The sequence below is a fragment of the Boleophthalmus pectinirostris genome, unplaced genomic scaffold (assembly GCF_026225935.1).
Source record: "Boleophthalmus pectinirostris isolate CB_2022bp ecotype Guang Dong unplaced genomic scaffold, ASM2622593v1 HiC_scaffold_1, whole genome shotgun sequence".
NCBI lineage: Eukaryota > Metazoa > Chordata > Actinopteri > Gobiiformes > Gobiidae > Boleophthalmus > Boleophthalmus pectinirostris.
In genome coordinates, this window is record NW_026570970.1 from 25,985,626 (window position 1) to 26,004,672 (window position 19,047).

General features: G+C 36.9%; 1 protein-coding gene across 1 annotated transcript in view; it reads right to left on the minus strand.

Moving 5' to 3' along the window:
- The window catches only part of dars1 (aspartyl-tRNA synthetase 1), a 36,306-nt gene that overhangs the window by 16,794 nt on the left and 465 nt on the right, over positions 1–19,047 (minus strand). Inside the window, exons 2-8 of the mRNA XM_020920308.2 lie at positions 16,618–16,723; positions 14,377–14,406; positions 14,048–14,105; positions 11,943–12,035; positions 9,093–9,195; positions 2,963–3,065; positions 1,816–1,896 (exon numbers count right to left, since the gene is read on the minus strand). Of these exons, the coding sequence (XP_020775967.1) occupies positions 1,816–1,896; positions 2,963–3,065; positions 9,093–9,195; positions 11,943–12,035; positions 14,048–14,105; positions 14,377–14,406; positions 16,618–16,723 (574 nt within the window). The remainder of the gene's footprint in view (positions 1–1,815; positions 1,897–2,962; positions 3,066–9,092; positions 9,196–11,942; positions 12,036–14,047; positions 14,106–14,376; positions 14,407–16,617; positions 16,724–19,047) is intronic.

Here is a 19,047-nt window from a genome sequence, read left to right on the forward strand (position 1 = left end):
CACTAACATACCTAGTGTTTTGTTTCATTCACACACGTTTAACACACAAACTGAATATTTAAGGTGAGTTGTCAAACCTAAAACACTCTGTTCCACCTTGTGATGTCATTTGGTAATACAGGTGCACTGTTACACTGTGTTTTTAAACTCCATACACCTTCACTAGAATCAGTAGAATAATTTCAGCCCTGGAATTGCACATACTGAACAAAAGCTGAAATGTAGCCATTAACTTGAAAGCTACCACTACATGACATCATAAGGGAGAGCATTTTGAGTTTGGGAGATGTAGACAAACAATAAAGTAAGATAATGAAGAGTTGCTCAAATGTGTGAATGAAACAAAATTCAACTCTGTCCATGTTTTTGAGAATGTAACAGCATTATAACATGTCTTATAACATGGTTGTGTAATACAGGTCCTTTAACTATACTGAAATTAAATAATGTTGATTTTGTGCTATTCTAGTTTATCATATGTCCAAAAAATACATTGTTAAAATATAGATAACATTTACTTCCCTTAGAATAGTAAAATAAGGCAATATTACAACATTAACTATTTATTCAAAAGGCGATCTGTGGCATTTGCTTTCACACTCCCAGCGGAACAAACAAACTCTAATATATGCATTTTAATACTGCCTAGAAAACACCCACCAGTATCTCACAAATATACATATTTAAACTGTACCACAATTCCTCTTGCTTATACCGGTTTACCATATGAGTGCTTATTTAACGTTCATAGGAAAAAATATATTATCATTATATTAGTGACAAAATGATGTTAAAATAGTAAGAGACACACATAACAATGGGTAAATTAAAAAATGAAATGACTGCATAAGAAATAATACTTATTTAGTATTTAATTACTGAATCTATAAACCTTTTCATTAAACTTTGCTTTAAAATACACACGCACACTGTCGTAACTGTAATATCTTAATCTATTGATATATTGATAGCGCATATAGACTGAGGAGGCGGTGGAAAGATAATGGGATTATAAGAGCTTCAAATTAGCCTGTGAACATTCAGCAATGATGCAAAAACTCCTTTTTGTAATTCAGAGGGCTGCTCATCTCAGGTGCCCATTATAAACAGTAGCAGTGAATTCACATTGTGCACAGAGTAAAGCAAGTCACACAAGGTAAGGTAATAGTTTAAATTGGAGAATAGTTGAAAAGCAAGAACCTGACAAATCAGTTTCAGGTAAAGTATAGTGCTTTTCTGTCCACCAAAACTGGTCTTTATGTCATTAAGTATGTTTCTTTTTTCATCATAGGACAGAGACCACCTTTGCAGAAACTAAACTTTTGACATAACGTCATGACCATCAAAAGACGAAGCAAATGACACAAAATTACTCCTCATCAAGAAAGCTGTTACTTGGTAAGAGTCGTGTGAGAAAAACGGGCAAATCCAAAACCGAAGAACTGATATATTTATATATTTATAAGAAAGAAGAAGTGTAATGCTATACTGCAAAATATTCCAGGAAAAACAGTAAAATCTCCAGGCAGACAAACTCCCACTGGACCATTCAACTAGAAAAGTTACATAGTGCGCCTTTAAGACACAAGATGTTTCTGTTTTTGTGCAGGAATACACACACTTGGACCAGCCTAGCAGAAATCTTATAGTGCACCTATTTTACAAAAAGAGCAGGAGCTGATGCCACTCCTATAAGTTGTCATGTTAACGCCAAACAGTTGAAGGCGTAGTGGAAGCTGACACTGCCTTGGCTGTTGCTCTGTGCTCGGAGCTGAAATGCACTTCCCATGACCCCCTCACTGGCAGCGGGCTTACCTCCTCGCCTTCTCCATCGGGCCTCACCGCATCATCCAGCTGCAGGGGCAGACGTGGCTCGGCCTGGCTAATGACGAAAATCTGGAGCAGAGTAACAAAGAGCATTAAGATTCACATTGTGTCAAACTCCCCTACAGTCCTAATATCAGCAACAGTGGAAAGTACCCTGAATACATATGCACAGATTGAAGCCAAACCTAATGGGATATCTGTTAAAACTTTATCTGGGCTTGTTGAAGAGATATATAGTGCATTTGTTGGCATGTAGTTATGTGTCTTTATCTATAATAACAGATAATAACTTTGATTTATGCACTAACAAAGAGACCAACCAGATATTCTTAAGAGTTTAATTAAAAATGTGTCTTTGCTTTAATGCACTTTGCCTGTAATATTTTGCAGTACATTACACTTTGACTCTGTTTAAATCCAGGCTCAAAACGGTTCTATTTAGCGGTGCATATGACTGAAAGGTTTTTATTCTGCACTCTCTCATTTAATGCCTCTCTCCATCACTCTTTTTTAATTTTATGGTGATTATTTATGTTTTGATTTGTTTGTATTGTGAGTTTTATGTATTTCTTATTGTGTAAAGGACTTTGAATTACTTTGTGTATGAATTGTGCTATACAAATAAACTTGCCTTGTCTTGCATTGCCTATAAAAAACACTGCTTGACACATTATGGCTTTTATAGATTTAACTGTAAACTCGCTGAAACCTGAATAATATATAGAGGTACTAATAACTGTGAATTTTTATACATAATTGAGAGCACACAGTAATGCAAAAATGTTGACTTTTTGTTGAGTATGTCTTACTTTCAATATTTTTTTCCCTTTTTTTCTGGCTATCTTATTCAGTAAAAAACACTAGTACCCCAAAAATGTTTCACTATATAGGCAATAACAAATATCTTTCCACTTTGAATTGCATTGAGTGACAGTTAAATGCAACAGTGTAGTCCTGGGATCTGTCACTCTTTTCTATTTCATGAAGAAATAAGATACAAGATGCTTCATACATCTTCTTTCAAATGTATGTCTCATCTGTTATGCACAAAGGACACTGCAGGTTTACATGCTTCTCTCTGTGCGTGCGCGTTTGTGTTACGTTCAATGACTCCAGTAAAAAAGAGCTTCCCCACCCTCTCGATGTGCAGCTCTACATCCTGCTGGGAACAACTCTCAATCTTCTGCTCCACTCTGCGCACCACCGCCTCCACGTCCACAATGCTTTCCTTCGTGATGCTGCAGGAGACAAGCACAAAGGCAAAGGGTAAACGATGCCTGGGACTTTACAAACAAACTCAGCAACGTGGGAGGGTTCGTGATCAACAACAATGATTTATAAAGTGATGCCTATGGACAATGTGTTTTTTTCCCATGAGATGAGAAGACATCCTATGATATATGTGGGAGTGATGTGCGCTACTGGGTGGGCTGACAGTTGTGTTTTATGTTTCCAATGATCAAAAAGGTCTTTGAATGTAGCTGCTGCAAACTGGAGCAGGGGGCTATGGCAAATTTGGAATAAACTTGTGGTTATATGTCCAACTGAAAAACATCTGTTTCTGTGAAGTTTGAAATTAGCAAGAGCAAGTTTCTTGAGCAATTAAAAATGTAATTCTTTATTCACAGCTTTTTGCATGATTAAAAACAACAAAAAAACAACTATCATAATTTTAATTTTGTTAGCTTTGTCTTTTTAAAAGAAGAACTACTGCTAACAACCTTAACTTTAGAAAGTTACTGTGTTGCTTGCAGGATTCCATGGAAAATCGAAGGTTAAAACCAAGCAACATTCTCCATGGACATAGACAGGATTTTAGGCTCTACAGTGGAATATTGTCACTAGAGAACATAATTTCCATAGAGACAAGCAGATTTCCACCCAGTCTAAGCCAAATAAGAGTCCGTTTTATGGAGTTGCAAGCCTGCTCACAGTAAGGACACCTGCTAATTTATTTTTGACTTAAAATACACACCTGGGCTTTAAGCAAACTCTGCTTTCATAATACAGTTCAAGTGTAAGGATGTTGGAAGCCCACAATGTTACGCAGTGGTACATAAGCATGCGTTGGGTGGTATGGTTGCCTGCTTGTTGCGTAATACAAACAGTTTTACACATTCACAGCTACTGTTAGGAACAACCTGAGCTAGACACATAGTAACTCCTAGCCCCAGATAAGCTCTCCGGTGGACATCACAGCTCAATCTGTGGGTAGTAATATGGGTAGTAGCTATATACAATTTTGGTGCACTATGTACATTTTTTGGTAGAGCATATCTCCTTTCTCCATAAAAAAATGCAGTTAACACAACCAGGACAAGTTACAGTCAGATCAGTGGAGAGGTGAAATTTAATAATGCAAAGCAAAGAAATAAAATCCCCATGAAAAGTTACCAGAAAAACCCCTGCTGAAAAAAGAATGGAAAGTTCTTAACTTCCCTCCAGTAATTTTTATAAAAATGAAAAGCATGAAATCAGACATTGCAAACAGTTACTTTGGGTTAATACGCTTTAGTTTTCTTTGAGTGCTGGATGATACCATTTACTTTTCTAGTCTATTCAACCCACCCATCTCCCTTGTGTCGTCCCTCACAGCATCATGTCATACTGGAGGACTTGACCCACTGTTAGCATGACACAGGCAGATGGGAACACGCTGTAATCCTTCAGTTGGCCTCATTAAAAACCATAATGAGGGACTCTACACTGGTCTAGTGCTGTCCCTCTAGTCCCCAGCAGCTGCCGCCCTGGTCAGCCCTTCATAGCATGAGATCAGCTGGATAAATGGAGCCACTGCTAATGCTGTACACTCTGGGGCTGGTAACAAGACATCCACCACTCAGAGGCAAGGATACTGATGAACTGATTAACACAGGAGGAACAGTAGAGTATGGAAGGAAATAAATATATTTGGTGAAAAGGAGTAGAAATAATATACAAGCAAGGTACATTTGAAGTTAGTGGTCTAAAGAAATTCTTCCACAGCATAGAGAAACAAATCTGCACCATATCAATTACTACAGTGAATTAAAGGGCTACATTAACCCCTGTCTGGTACATCTTGACCAGACGTTGTCAAACTAGCTTCAATACTTCAGAGTAAATTAAATTACATAGAACAGAGGGATATGAGCAGGCCATGTAGCACTAACCCAAACTCCATGAAATGTGAAAAATATGTGAAGTTATTTAATATCAGCATTACCCTTGTGGACTGAAATGAATTTCACTAGAGTTTGAGATTCAGTCATTTCTAATTATCAAAGAAGTGTTTGTGCCTATTTTATTGAGTCTACATCAGAGTTCAGACTTTGGAGGAAGAAATTTGGCATTTTTTTTGGTAAAAAAAGAAAATGAGAAAGTCTATCATTTCATTTAGAAAATTTATATAGAAAGCAATTTCATATGTTTTAAAAAGAAAAAATAGAATTGAATTGAAAATAGTGATTGATCTATTTTGATATTTGGGTTAGGGTTAGCTAACCCTAACCCCAACCCTAAACACTAAACCCTAACCCTAAACCCTAACCCAAATGATTTCCATATTACCCAACCCTAATCAGCATTTACATATTCTAATGTAATGTCTATTCTAATTGTAAAGCTACAATTTCATATGATTTAATAACTGAAACCTAACCCTGTCACCTGTCCCTTATGAATACACCATTCACAGTTGTGTTCATCAATCCCTCAGCACTTTGAGGTCTCAAGTTCTAGAGGGGTTGATCTGAAGAGCTCTTAATTAAAGAGTGTGAGTGACTTGGACTTTTTCTGTGTGAACAGAGAATGAAGCGGCCATATCATCTCTGCCCTGGGCATGATTATGAGGGGCTTTGCTTGTAATCCTGGTCTTACATGACTTGTCAATCACCAATGCCACACTATGTGCAAGTGGGAGAGAGCTGCAGTAGAGACACTTCATGAGGCTAAAGTCAACTGCTCCATACAAACAGAGCAGGAGAAAATGGTTAGTGAGAACTATTCTGAGGCAGGGTGACTTTGCAGTTAAGGTTTTTTTTATGCAAGAACATTGTGTGGCTGCTACCACTCCTACTATTACTACCAAGTAATCAGTGTGTCAATTTGAATATCTTCTCAAACTATTTACAATTTTTTTTTTTATTTCATTTTTGTTTTGATCGGTAATTAACACAAAATTACACATTTTGGGAATGGATTCACATACTTCTTTGAACACTAAAGGAAAACCTAATAATTATATAATGATTTGGAAAAGAGCATTAAGCCTGTGAAATATAATTATAAAATAATAATAAACAATGAGCATATAATAATTATACAAGTATATGATCAAAATTAGTCTAAGTTTGAGCACTTAACTTTTTAGTAATTTGAAGCGGAAATTTAGCTTGTAAAAAGACATTTAGTTCTTCAATGTCTGCTTTCAATTTCTGCGCAGTGCTGCATATTCATTTTGAATCTTTGAACTGTTACAAAAGACTAACGAAAACCCAATTGCAAAACTAAATTGAGGAACTGGCAAGCAAGCCTATAATAAGTGAACTCTCATAAGAGCAGATATATTGAAATGCGTGTGGTGTCCAAGCATAGGTCTCTATAGTAGGAGTGGTATACATACACACGTTTTACATTCTGGTGGCCTGCCTTTTGCTGCATTATTTTAAAGCTACAAAGTGGTGAGGGAAATGGGCACTGAATTTGAATGAGCGTTGAGGAGGTCAGAGGAACGTAATGCGGCCAGGGGGATCTGACACTTGGAACAGAGAGGGGTCATTGTGCTCATGCTGCTGGGTCAACATACAGGTCAAAGCTACGCCGACCTTGGGCTCATTAGGAAAAAAATAAATATAACTTTGTATGTTTTCATGTTGCTTATAACAAACAAAACACATACATGCAGTGAAACTCTACAAGTGAATAATTATAATATGTTTAAAATGGTAATTTATGCAGAATCTATTCACCATTAATCATTTAGCAGCTCAGAGTTCTTTACATGTTATTATGACAGCTTTGTAAATAAACAATTCATTATTTAGATCCATTAGGACCTTGTGCTTCTTATGTAGAGATATAGATTATAAGAAATGTCTTTTTTCTTCTACAAGATTGAAGGACGTATTTAACACAGATTGTTAGAATAATACATCACAGCACTCTAAGAATGAATGTTCATATATTGTACGGCTTTCCTTAAATGGCTATCCAAATTGTTCTCTGCTGTAGAAAATCAACGGTCAACCCAGCACCAAAGGGTCTATGCTGACTTCACATACAATTATATATCACTCTCACTTATGCAGTGATAAGCACAAAGTGTATACTGATGGGAACTTTTTTGGTTCAATTTATGTGGTTGTATAAGGAAGAATTTTTATTTACAATGAAATGTTGTTTAGTATTATTTATGAACCACTATTAAACCAATGGGCACACACAAAAATGAATATTACAAATAGGTGAGGAATAAACTGAATTAAAGTTATTCTTAAAACTCCTATTAGATGGTGAAAATTCTGACATATTATGCCATGGGGTGAAAAAACTTATACCAAAAAAATCAGGCACAGTTAATTAAAGCTAAGCGAGTTTTGAGCTGTGTCCCCATGAGCCCTCAGTCACTTGTGTGCAGTGGATGATGTCGTAGAGTAAAACTGTGATGGAGTCTGACACATTTCAAATACTGACTGACGCGCTCAGTTTTTACAGTGAGTTATGATGGCTTTTGTCAGCTGCGATTTAAATTCTTGGAGAGAATGACATGCTATAGCCCTCTGGAGGCACTTCATCTACACAGCAGCTTGTTCCCAAACTTGGGTCTTCATTTCTACACTTTCTCGTCTTGCAGTTGTGGGCGTTTGCCAGCACTTCACTTGGAAGCATCTGCAGCAGCATGAGAGCTTCACAATAATTAAAGTTGCTTAAAAAAATCTTTCCAAATATAATACATAATTGTGTATTATAATTGTGCACCTGCAATTACAAACTCAGATTTTATCCATATAATACATGTGACTATGTATGGATAATTTATTTATAATTGGCATAAGCGCATGTGAAATACACATGCAACATTCTCACTACTGTTCAGTATTTTTAGTACCATTAACACTCATATGGCTAGCTCCTCTGACATTTATTATTGTTAAGTTGTGATTAAGTATAATTTTACCATAATATGATTTCAAACTAGATTAATAATTACTATACAAGTTCTAATAGTGTGCTAGAGAGGTGAAATAGGCTCAGCCAAGTACCTTTTTTATCCTTTGTTTACTGTTCTGAAGTTGTTGTTCTGTTTTGTATCTGGCGTTTGCACCTTATGTTACATTTGCACTTTATGCCTCATTTGCACTAATGCTCAGCTCTGATGCCCATAATTGTACGAGCAACTGACCTGTGTGGAATGTATGTGTGTGCTTTTTATGTAGTCTGTGACTGCAAACAGAATTACCCCTTGGGGATAAATAAAGTTTTCTAATCTAATCTAATCTCTCTCTAAAGAATTTTAAAAAGGGTCCTGTATTACACAATACTTTATGCCACGTTAGAATATTGTTACCTCCTCAAAACCATACGGAGTTGTGTTTTTGTTTTATTCACACATGTTGAAGTAACCTTTTATATGTAAAACTGAAAATGCTCTGTTCCACCTTGTGATGTTATGTAATGCTAGTTTTCAAATTAACAGCTACCTTTTACCTTTAGTTTAGTTTGTGTGTTAAAAATGAAACAAAACACAACTCCGGGGATGTCTTTTGATGAGGAAACAACAGTATAACATGAATCAGAAAATAACATAATATAGGCCCTTTATATTGTTCAAGGAGGCAATACATTGATTAAACTTGAGACAATCAGGCTTCTCCCGATTCAGAAAACTTTGACAGCCCCATGATCCAAGACATTATTCAAATCACAGCTTGCTATCCACCTAAAGCATCCCCCTTCATTTGTGTTCATTCACACACTTCCAGTAATGGACTAAGATTTGGCTGCTAAGATGACTGATGATGTTTGGCTCTTGAGCATTTCTTCCTCATCTTATTGGAGCGGCCATATCTTCCATCTCTACAGGAACTTCTGCATTAACGTGCCCGAGTGTGCTACCCCGCCCTCAACCAGCCCGCTTTTGTTGTAATGTGTAAAATGATTGATGCCTCCGTCCTCCGCCTGGCTACTCATGTGTGAAAATAGGAGCTACTGATGATTTTAAAGCCCAGGATTTTCCCACCATTGTTTTGCCCTCTTTGACAGGAAGTGAAAAACTCTTTACTCACTTTGCAGCAAACTTGACCATCTGCTTGCTGGCACGGTCTCCCACTGCGACCAAAGCCTGCACGTTGAACTGTTGTTGACGCAGGACCAAGAAGCATTGCTTCCCTGTAAACACAAAACCCACTCATGTAAGCAGCAGGCAGTTGAGACTTGGGCTTTACAAGGCTGGACACTGGGAGATGATCTTTGATGGTTTGGTCTAAAGTAGGGGTTCTCGAAATGTGGTGAGGAGATAGTTGGTAGCAGATTGTGTAATGATAACAAAAGCAGCCCTTTCCCATGCTGATGTAGTTCTAAAATACTAGCTTGCCTTTCAGTATTTATATATGCCTATTTGCTCTGTATGAAAGTTGTGCAGTTGTGTATCTAGACACTCTTTTCAATGTGGTTTTATCCGGCATACGGCAAATAAACTGAACTGAATTTAAACTCTGTGGCTTTAGTCCACTTAATTGAATGTTGACCTTGAAAGTACTTATTTGCGGTTTAGTCTGATTTTTGTTGACTTTTGTACACTAAAACCCACTTCTGCAATTGAAATTCTGATCATTGCCTGACCTCGACCAGTTTTTTTTTTTTTTTTAAATCAAGCCTGGCTTTAGTTTTTTCAATATACTGGATGGTTTTTGTTCAGCCCTGATTCCTGACTGGCCCTGTTCTGGATCAGTGTTAGAGAAATTCTATTTTTGTGCTGTATCTAGGGCATTGACTCCCTGCTCAGTCCCTGTCATCAGAGGTATAATACTCCCTACAACTGGACTGAACTAGATGAGAATGGCCAACACTATTCATATCTCCAGATGCTGAACCCTGTACTGATGGTAAATTAACATTAACACAGTGTCTAATTCTCAGCAGTCTTTGCATCACTGCTCTAAATTCTGTTATGTGAACCTCTTTTCTCTTGAACATTGTCAGTCAGTGGATAATGGACCTCCACTTTGAAGAACAATGAGTTTGGAAAAAGCTGATTGCTACCTTCCTAACAAACACACACCTGTGAACAGTGTAAACATGCTAGCCAACACAAACTTGGGCTCGAGACAGTGAGACCACCCAGGGACTTTGATGTGTGTGAGAAAGAGGGGGGTGGACAGTGCATGGGACGAAAGAATTGTCAAAATCCCATCAACAGATACACTTCATAACAAACTATCAGGATGTTGTCATGCTCATAGACTTTTCTACAACCACAGGGAATAACAACTGCAATATAATGGTTTATTTTACCATTTACCCAATTATGTTGTTAAGCACTGCATAAATATTTTAAGAAAAGAAGTTAGGGGAATAAAATAAACTGTACCAATACCAGCAATTTGTCAATTATTTTTACATTTTTTTGATCTAGTGGCACAGCAGCAAATTATCTCCACCAAATTGATTGGTGCAGACCAAATTCCAAACTCAATTCTCATGCTAGGAAAAAACATTTTTCTTATACAATAGAATGTAATTTTTAACACTAAAAAAACAGTAATTTCTTTATTGTTATAGGTTAGGTTTTATACTAGCGCCGATATAGATCAAGATCCTTCTAAAATATTCAAGAACTGTCCTATTTACATGATTTTTTTTTCATTGACACTTATTCAGATTCATATGTTGATACTAGTTCTAGTTGTCAGGGTAATGACAATGATTTTTAACAACCATACTCCTATGCCTTTGTATGGTATAGCATACAAATGTTCAGTTAAATTTGTTTGTTTTGCATGGCAAGCAACTTTACTTGGATTCAATATATAAGTCGCACCAGTAGGTTTTTCCACTGTAAACAATACATTTGGTCTTTGGGACATTTCAATACTAGACACATCAACATCAAATACATCCATATTGATATTCCCTGGAAACAAGCTCACCACTGATATCTGTTTATTCATAACAGCCTGAGCAAAAAGGGTCCGGGTTACACTCTGAGAAGTAATAATGAGAAGAGCCAGTCTATTGTGTGGAAGTGGAGCAGGCACATCACTGCCAGTAGCTGGAACTCAGTAAATAGAGGTTATCTGATCTCACAGTTGGCAGTGACATGCTTTTCTTACAATAATATCAGAGGCACCCCTAGGTCTTCACACTGTTTAACTGAGAGGGAGGTGGAAATCTGCCATGCAAGTGTCTATTGCTTGCACAGTGAAGCTATGAGTGGGATGTACTAGAGACAAAATCATGCCAAAATAAGCGTTTTGATGATATACAAAAACATAGTGAAATGGCCTATAACTACAAAGGTGTTTTAATTAATTAATTTGGGTAATAATGTTTACAACTCTTTTCAGTTATGGTTGGGAATTCATAATTGATAAGTAAGGTTTTTGAGATAGAGAACAAAAATACTATCTGCAGTAGCTAAAAGGATGATCATTTGTTCAATAGCAATGTCAGTCTCTTGGAATGGCATTTTGTAGTTGAACGTAAGGAGTCTGTACTATAGACTGTTTAACGTTTGATCAAGGTACTATACATTTGAGATAAACCTCAGACTATAGCTCTGTTGATCATTGGTATATTGCAGTGCATATTGTGACATTGTGCTTTGATCACAGATTTCCCTGTTAATATAACATACGGTTGTACCTTCATGTTTGTTTGTGTTAAATCACAAGAGATCACAATCTTAACTGCTAGTCTGTTTGGAGCAGACAAGGTCATAGGAATTCTCAAGGCAGAGGTCAAAAACAGCAGTTAGGATAACAGTTTGGAGAGTACTGTGAAGAACTGGCCCAAGGGTGTAACCTGTATTCATGGAGGTCCACCGAGGAGGTCAGAGGTCGAATACAGTTAGTGGTTTTATTCTTACACAAAGATGTAGCAATGATAAAGATTTAGCCATGAGGTGGTGATCTCACCTTTAGCTCTGCTGGTGTGGACTCGAGCTCGGACCCACAGGAGCTGATCAGCCTTCTCCACAGTCAGGTCTTGCACTTTCACCAGTGCTCTGTCTTTTTCAGGTACAGAGAGAAATAACTTTGCATAAGTTCAGTTTGAACAAATAAACCATAAAAATGACACATGAAACTTATAAAAGAATAGCATACATGGATCAAGAAATCAATAGGCCCACATCATGCATATTTTTCTTAACCAAGATGAACAAGCACATGTGAAACAAAGATACAGAAATGTATTTGTATCTGCTGAAGTTGTGAAACATATCACAAAACAAAAAGATGCTTCCCCATAAAATATAAAAGTTCTAGAAACATGCATTTTTTTTGTCATTAACAAAATAAGAGCCCCTTCTAAAGACTGTGTGAGGACAGTCAAGGTGCTTCAAGTCAGGCAGGAGGGCATTGTAGAGCTGCTGTTGCGAGAGCATGTGTCCCCTCCACCCACTCTTTGCAAGTTTACACTTAACAGTGGTGATGAGTTATACAATAGTTACCAAACAATTCTTCATCTACATCACACATCCTCCATTTTCTGCCTCACTGCAAATAATATACAAGGCCATTTCACTGCAGTCGCCCACAGGCAAAAGAAATGTGAACACGCAAGCTTCTACATGTAGACAAATGCACAATAAAATACTCAAATTACAGGGGCCCCACAATAAATAAGACACACTAGGAGGGCTGCTGAAAACCTGTCCAACTCCTATTCTCTTTGGATTTCATGACAAATTGACTCTAGTTTCGCCTGTGTCAGTCAAAGGCATGCTTTAGCCCCCTTTGTTACGAACTAGGAGAGGGAGGCAGACACGATGGCTACAGTGTGGTAACAGAGCTATCCTTACTGTCTATCAGCCCACATGAAAGCCACTAGCCGACACTCTGCTAGCTTCTTCTTCCCCATAACTGAAAAATCCATGCAGGTAAAAAAGTAGAGGGCACTTTGTTTGTAGCCAATGAAGCTGAAAAAGACGCCAGACATAGGGACGTCTTCTGTCTGCCCGTTATCATGAACTATTACTCACATAGTTATCAGTCAGAAACACCATGAAATAAAAAGGGACTCACAGTATTAGCACGTACACAGGTGTGATGATGGAGGAGGTGTGTGTTATCGCTGTACATTTTTGGCAACTGTTCAGAGGTAATCGGAGCAGATCAGAAGCGTGGCGTCATTTGTAATCGTGTTTATTCAACGTGTTAGTGTTTGATTCTTCATGTAAATTTCTTGTGGTAGCTCAAGTGACTTCATGTAATTCATAGATATACCATAAGATCTGAATGCAGGACAATTGATGATTCCTTATTCTCAATATGTTGTTTTGCAATTGGTTTTTAGTTTCTACAAATTAATATGCTCTGGAAACCACGATGTCTTTGTTGAATAAATTTACTGTAATTTTCATTTCTAATTTGACTTAAACCACAGGGATGGCTAGGATAATGCTAATACTTACATTAGTACAAATTTCAGATACTGTTTACGAATAGCAGTATGAAACCAAGCCTGAGAGCAACGCAATGGTATTTGAGGCCTGAAATTCACCAGCTTTCTACAGATTAAAACACAAATAATAGCATTTGAAATCTCTTCAGATATATAGTTTGTTTCTAAATGTTTTCTATTTACTTAAATGTTCTGTGCCATTTCAACACTTGACAAATTATCATTGACCTAAGCCCATACTTGCTCTGCATTGCATTTCTGTTTGATATTACATAACCATAAAAACAAGTGCGCTCCAACTGCATTCAATTTATAGAAAAATCCTTAAAAAAATGCTAAATCAAAACAGTTTTGAACAGCTCATTCTGAATCACCTGTGGGTGAGGTGCGGGCGCAGCATCTGACCTCTTTCTGGAAAAACATTACCACTTTGTATTGTTCTTATGTAAAGGCTCCAATTTGCATCAGACAGAGTTGGGCCAAATAGTCTACAGCTGTGACGTCTGTTAACCCCATCACAATAGGTCAGTAATGGAGACGCAATGTCCTCCATAAACTCTGCGTGGTATTTTGTGCATATTGGCTGCTGATAAAAGAAAATAGTTGCAATACTCACTCAGTTTTTGTTGAGACTGAAGCATCGCAGACACACCATAACGATCCTTGGCAAAGTCCTAAAAGAAAACAAACTCTTAGTAGCACATCAATTACAAAAACTATTATTATCATTATTCAAAGCGTCATTATGTCTACATTTTGAGATAATAACAGATAGATGGAGGGTTATCTAACTGTACTTGTGCAAATTGTGAAACAAAAGCGCATGCAGGCACTTTCAAACAGACAGTTGCAGAGGTGTGAAGACAGTGAAGGAATCCGACGGACAGTAAGGCAGCAGAAATGGCTTTAGGAGGATAAGGCTCTGATCCTATTGGGAACACTTACATCTTCCTCTGTGGTTTGTTGATCGGCAGCCTGAAAAATAAAAGGAAGAGAAGCATTGTTTATAAGACAAAACAACTAACTTTGTTGAGAGCATAAAACCAGAATAGGGAAATATGGCAAAATAAAATCCCTTCATTGTCCATATATTCACAGGTTATAAAATGAAATCACTAATACAATGTTGGGATGGGAATTTAATTGAATCTTAATGAAAACAGATTGAGTCATGTGTAATCGTGATATTATTGGGTTTTATAATCAAGTGTTCTAGAGCCAACAGTTCAGTCAAAGTATGTAATGTGGTGTATTTCAGACATTGGGGGAGTAGATTTGACAATAATTTTATGTCAAATGTAAAAACGTATCGCTTATGTAAAGGAAATTCATACTGAAAGCCATTTTTCATTTGTCTTTAAACAGACAAAATAGAATTCAATCAAAAACTGTGATCGATCAATATGAATATGAATACCAATACCAATAGAAAGTTTATATGAACTCTTGAAAACACCTAATATCGTAACAAAAACTGAATAAACTCATAGCATGGCAGAAAATATTATGTTTTGTTCATTATGCATAATACATCAACACATCTCAAACAATAAGTAATGGCAGCACGGCATATTGCTTTGAAACAGAAGCTGCACAAGTGGAGAGACATATTTTATCTTCATACCAACTTCTAGCCAAATTACTGTCTGTGTCTTGGCGAAGTTACAATTCCATTTTCTATGCAAAAAGGATTCGGGTGCGTGGAGACGGTTGGTGGGAGCTGAGTCAATTGAGACTCGCCCATCCTTGATAAGATAATCTGTCATATGATTGATGATGTGCTTTATGATGAACTGAATATAGGGGGTCTTATCGCTGCCGAGTGTCAAAATAATGTAGGGAATACTCCATAATATTCATCTTAGCTATTAAGACTTTAAGAAAATCTAGTGATACGGGATGAGAATGCACTTGTATCATTTGCCTTTGAAATACATCTCTGGAAAAAATAAAAGGACCATTTTCATTTATTCTTCTGTCAGCCATTCCTGGGGATGATAGTCGGACAACCATCCCAGTGTCTTTTAAATTCCACAAAGGTCTCATATTCTTCTTCATATTCATATTCTTCTTCATATTCTGTTTTATGAGTTCACAGATCATTAAACAAAGAATAGGGAAGAGTTGTATTACCAAAACATTACAATTTACACAATCAAACTTTTGAATGTTTATATTTTCCATGTATTCCCTTAAAGCATGGCTGTAAAATTAATACAACTTTAATGGAAATATTTGTTTTTGCTGTATTTTAAATGTTACATGCGCCATTTTATGAAGTATCTGCACACTGTTACCTGCTGTCACTTTGCCTCTGCCCAGGGGGGAAAGATAAAAATTAGTTTGTAGCTAAATCTGGTCTTTGCAATACCTTTATTGTGCAATGTCCCTGTCAAGTCAGGTGAAGTCAGGTCAAGTCAAGTCAAGTCATAAATAAATCACTTAAAAAATATACATACATTAATTTATTTATAACCATCAATAATATGCGTAGGTCTTTTGAATTGAGAGGTTTACAACCCATTTTCTACCAGTAAAAACAAGTAAAACTCAGACTTTGGAGGTTTGATTTTGTGTCAAATGGGTATGATTAACTATGTATTATTTAAGATGAGGAAATTAATATTGGAAGTCATTTTTATTTGTTTTAGTTAGACAGTAGGCTACAATAAACAAACACTTTTGGCAGCAATCTACCGTTTTTCCAGAGCTGTAGGTGGACAGGGCAAGTCTTCCCAAAAGATATATTACCTTTTTCCCATAAAGGCTGCTTGAGTCATGGCAGATCATTTGTACAGCTGGGGATTAGTGTTGGGTGATACTAAGACAAGTTGAGGTAGATGACACATTTTGTTCAAAGTACACAAAAGGGCACGGGCAGTGGCACACGTCATTCAGAATATGCTCCAAGGCATAACAATCTCACTACTATTGTTCAAATACAAATACCAATTGGAGAAGGGGGATTGTTGGCCTATCTATGTTGTTAAGTTGGAAGAAAATAGCACTTTGTTTTGGCTAACATAAACAAGCTTAAAATGACAGGAATACTTAGACAATGGCTTTCAGTAGCCCTCCCGCTGTCTGCTAAACCTTACAAACGTGCAATGAACAGTCTGGGCTGCATGTCAATAGCAGCTGTAAGGGGGCACCGGATGTGAGACAACAAACCCAAAACCCACTGACCTGCTTGGCCTGTTTCTCAGCCTTCTTCGCCGCTTTCTCCGCTTCCTTCTGCTGTTTCTTGAGCGCTTTCTTTGACTGGGCCTGCTGCTGCTCCTCCTCCGTCGCCCTGCGCAGGAAGGCAAGCACAACATAAACATTTAAGTCAACTTCCAGCTACTATTTCTCCTGCATCCCCCCGGAGGAAGTTGTTGGCCGTCTGGGAAAATTAATTTGGGAGAAGTCATTGCCACCTCAAGCTTTTAAAGTCTAGATCTAACTTTAAAGCCATTGTTTTGGCCACAACAAAACAAATGTGGTTTGTGAATGGAGGGGCTTAGACAGGCAGCTAAAAGCAGAGATGATGAAAACAAGATGGGTCTGATAAACCTTAAGAAAACAGTGGTCTCACGAGTGCTTTCTAAACTGTTTAAGAAGCAGGGAAGAATAGAGTTATCCCATTATGACAACATTAGTCTTATCTCAAATTTGAGAGCTTTACTTTTATTGAAATGTGCCATCACACTGTACATACAATACTGCCATGATAAGCCTCACATCTATTATATGTTCATCTTTGGCTGATTGCAGTTTGGTAGAATGAACGTATCTAAGCAACTATGGGCCATAGGTGGGGTAAATCAGGGACATGATTGAGATGCCAGCACAGATCCAGTCAGTCAGAAAATCATTCGATCTCACTATGCAGTTTTTCAGATACCAATTAATCTAACAAGCCATTTTTGGTTGATGGGTATAGAGAAAGAAATCTACATAACAAGGGTTAAAAATTAAATATTAAAATATGTTTGCTTTTCTCTCTGTTCTCTAAAGTGTAAACTGTTAACTGTTGATTTAGTTTGCCTTATCAGTGAAAGTAGTGTACCCATGGTTTATACCCATGAGACTATAACAGATAAGTTACAATAAACCGGTTCACTGTTCCACACCGTAATATTAAATGTGAACTTTGCACTTCTCCAATTGACGTAGCTATAAAACTGAGCTGGGAGTCTCCAGGTGAATGAATAAATGCCCCTTACTTTCCCAGGTGTCTAGACCAAGAAAGCCTGGAAGCAATATTGGAAACGGCTGCTGTTTAGTCAGACAGGAAACGTCAAGGTCCAGAGGCAAGCAGTAAATGGCCAGTTTAAATCAGGAGCAAAAATCCTGAAGTATACCACTGCCCTTTCCCTGACATCCCAAGTGGAATTTCAGACTAAATTTTTTACCTCAGTCAACATAAAAAAAAAAAGATATTGTATTGTATTTTTTTCTTTTTAAAATTTGAACCACAAAATCTAAGATGCAAAGATTATGTACTTGAATGAAACCACAGAATAATAACTAGTTACTACTGTAGTTTAGCAACATAATGGCAATTAGTGACATTTGCTTTTATGACCAAATGTTTAATTTACTGTTGCCTTAATTGAAACACATTTACTACACAATATTAATATAAAATCAATTAATCTCAAGTCTTGCAATATTACAGCTGTTAAATGCCCCAAAACTATGCATAGTACAATCAAAAGACAGCAACATTTCTTTAGTTTGTATTTTATTGGTAATCTTTAGGGATATATAAAGATTAAGAATCTTTGGCCAACCTGCCGGGTTTGTTCAACAGCAATTTGGTCTATAGTAAGAGGTTTGTCATCCCCATAATGTTATCAATCTTACAGTCAAACCTGTTTACCTAGACACTGGTGGCTGTGGTTTCATCCAACTTAAATACACGCTAATTTGCTAACAGCAAATTATTATACCTCACTGCTCAGGTGAATGCAGGAAGCCTGAACTTTTCACCTAAAGCTAAAAGCAAACTGGCTCTACCTGTGTCAACAAATCTGTCAGTTACCTAGTAGGGTCTACAAATTCTGTCTGTACTGTCTGGTAAACTTTCACATTTACCAGCAGTGCTATTAAAACATTAATATAAAAAGATAATAGATATGACCAAAACAATTATTTGTTTCTGTAAGAGAAATCCTGTTGAACACTGTGCAACTTGGACAAATAGTAATTAAAACATGGATACAGCCAGCACTGCACTGGTAGGATTATATTGTATTACATAGTAATAAATTAAGAAGGATTTAATTGTTTTGATCACTACAAATCTAAAGAAATGACGTGATGCCAATCCTGCACTGTTATTTTGACAGGCCTCTAGCCAAGTCAACAAGACCTGTCAAGTCGCAATTACCCTTGTGGATAACAAGGAAGTGTTAAAAAAAAACAAAAAAACACACACACACAATGAAAATAAAACATATTCAGTATTGCAGCATTATATATTGTGATTAGATCCAAAATTCAGAATTAATGACGTTTATTGTTATAATGTAGTGACTGTATTGATAAGAGCATTGTATCCAAATAGTTAAGTTCACCTGTTAAGATTCTTGATATGTATCTGCGTTACCATCTAATCAATAAATCATTTGT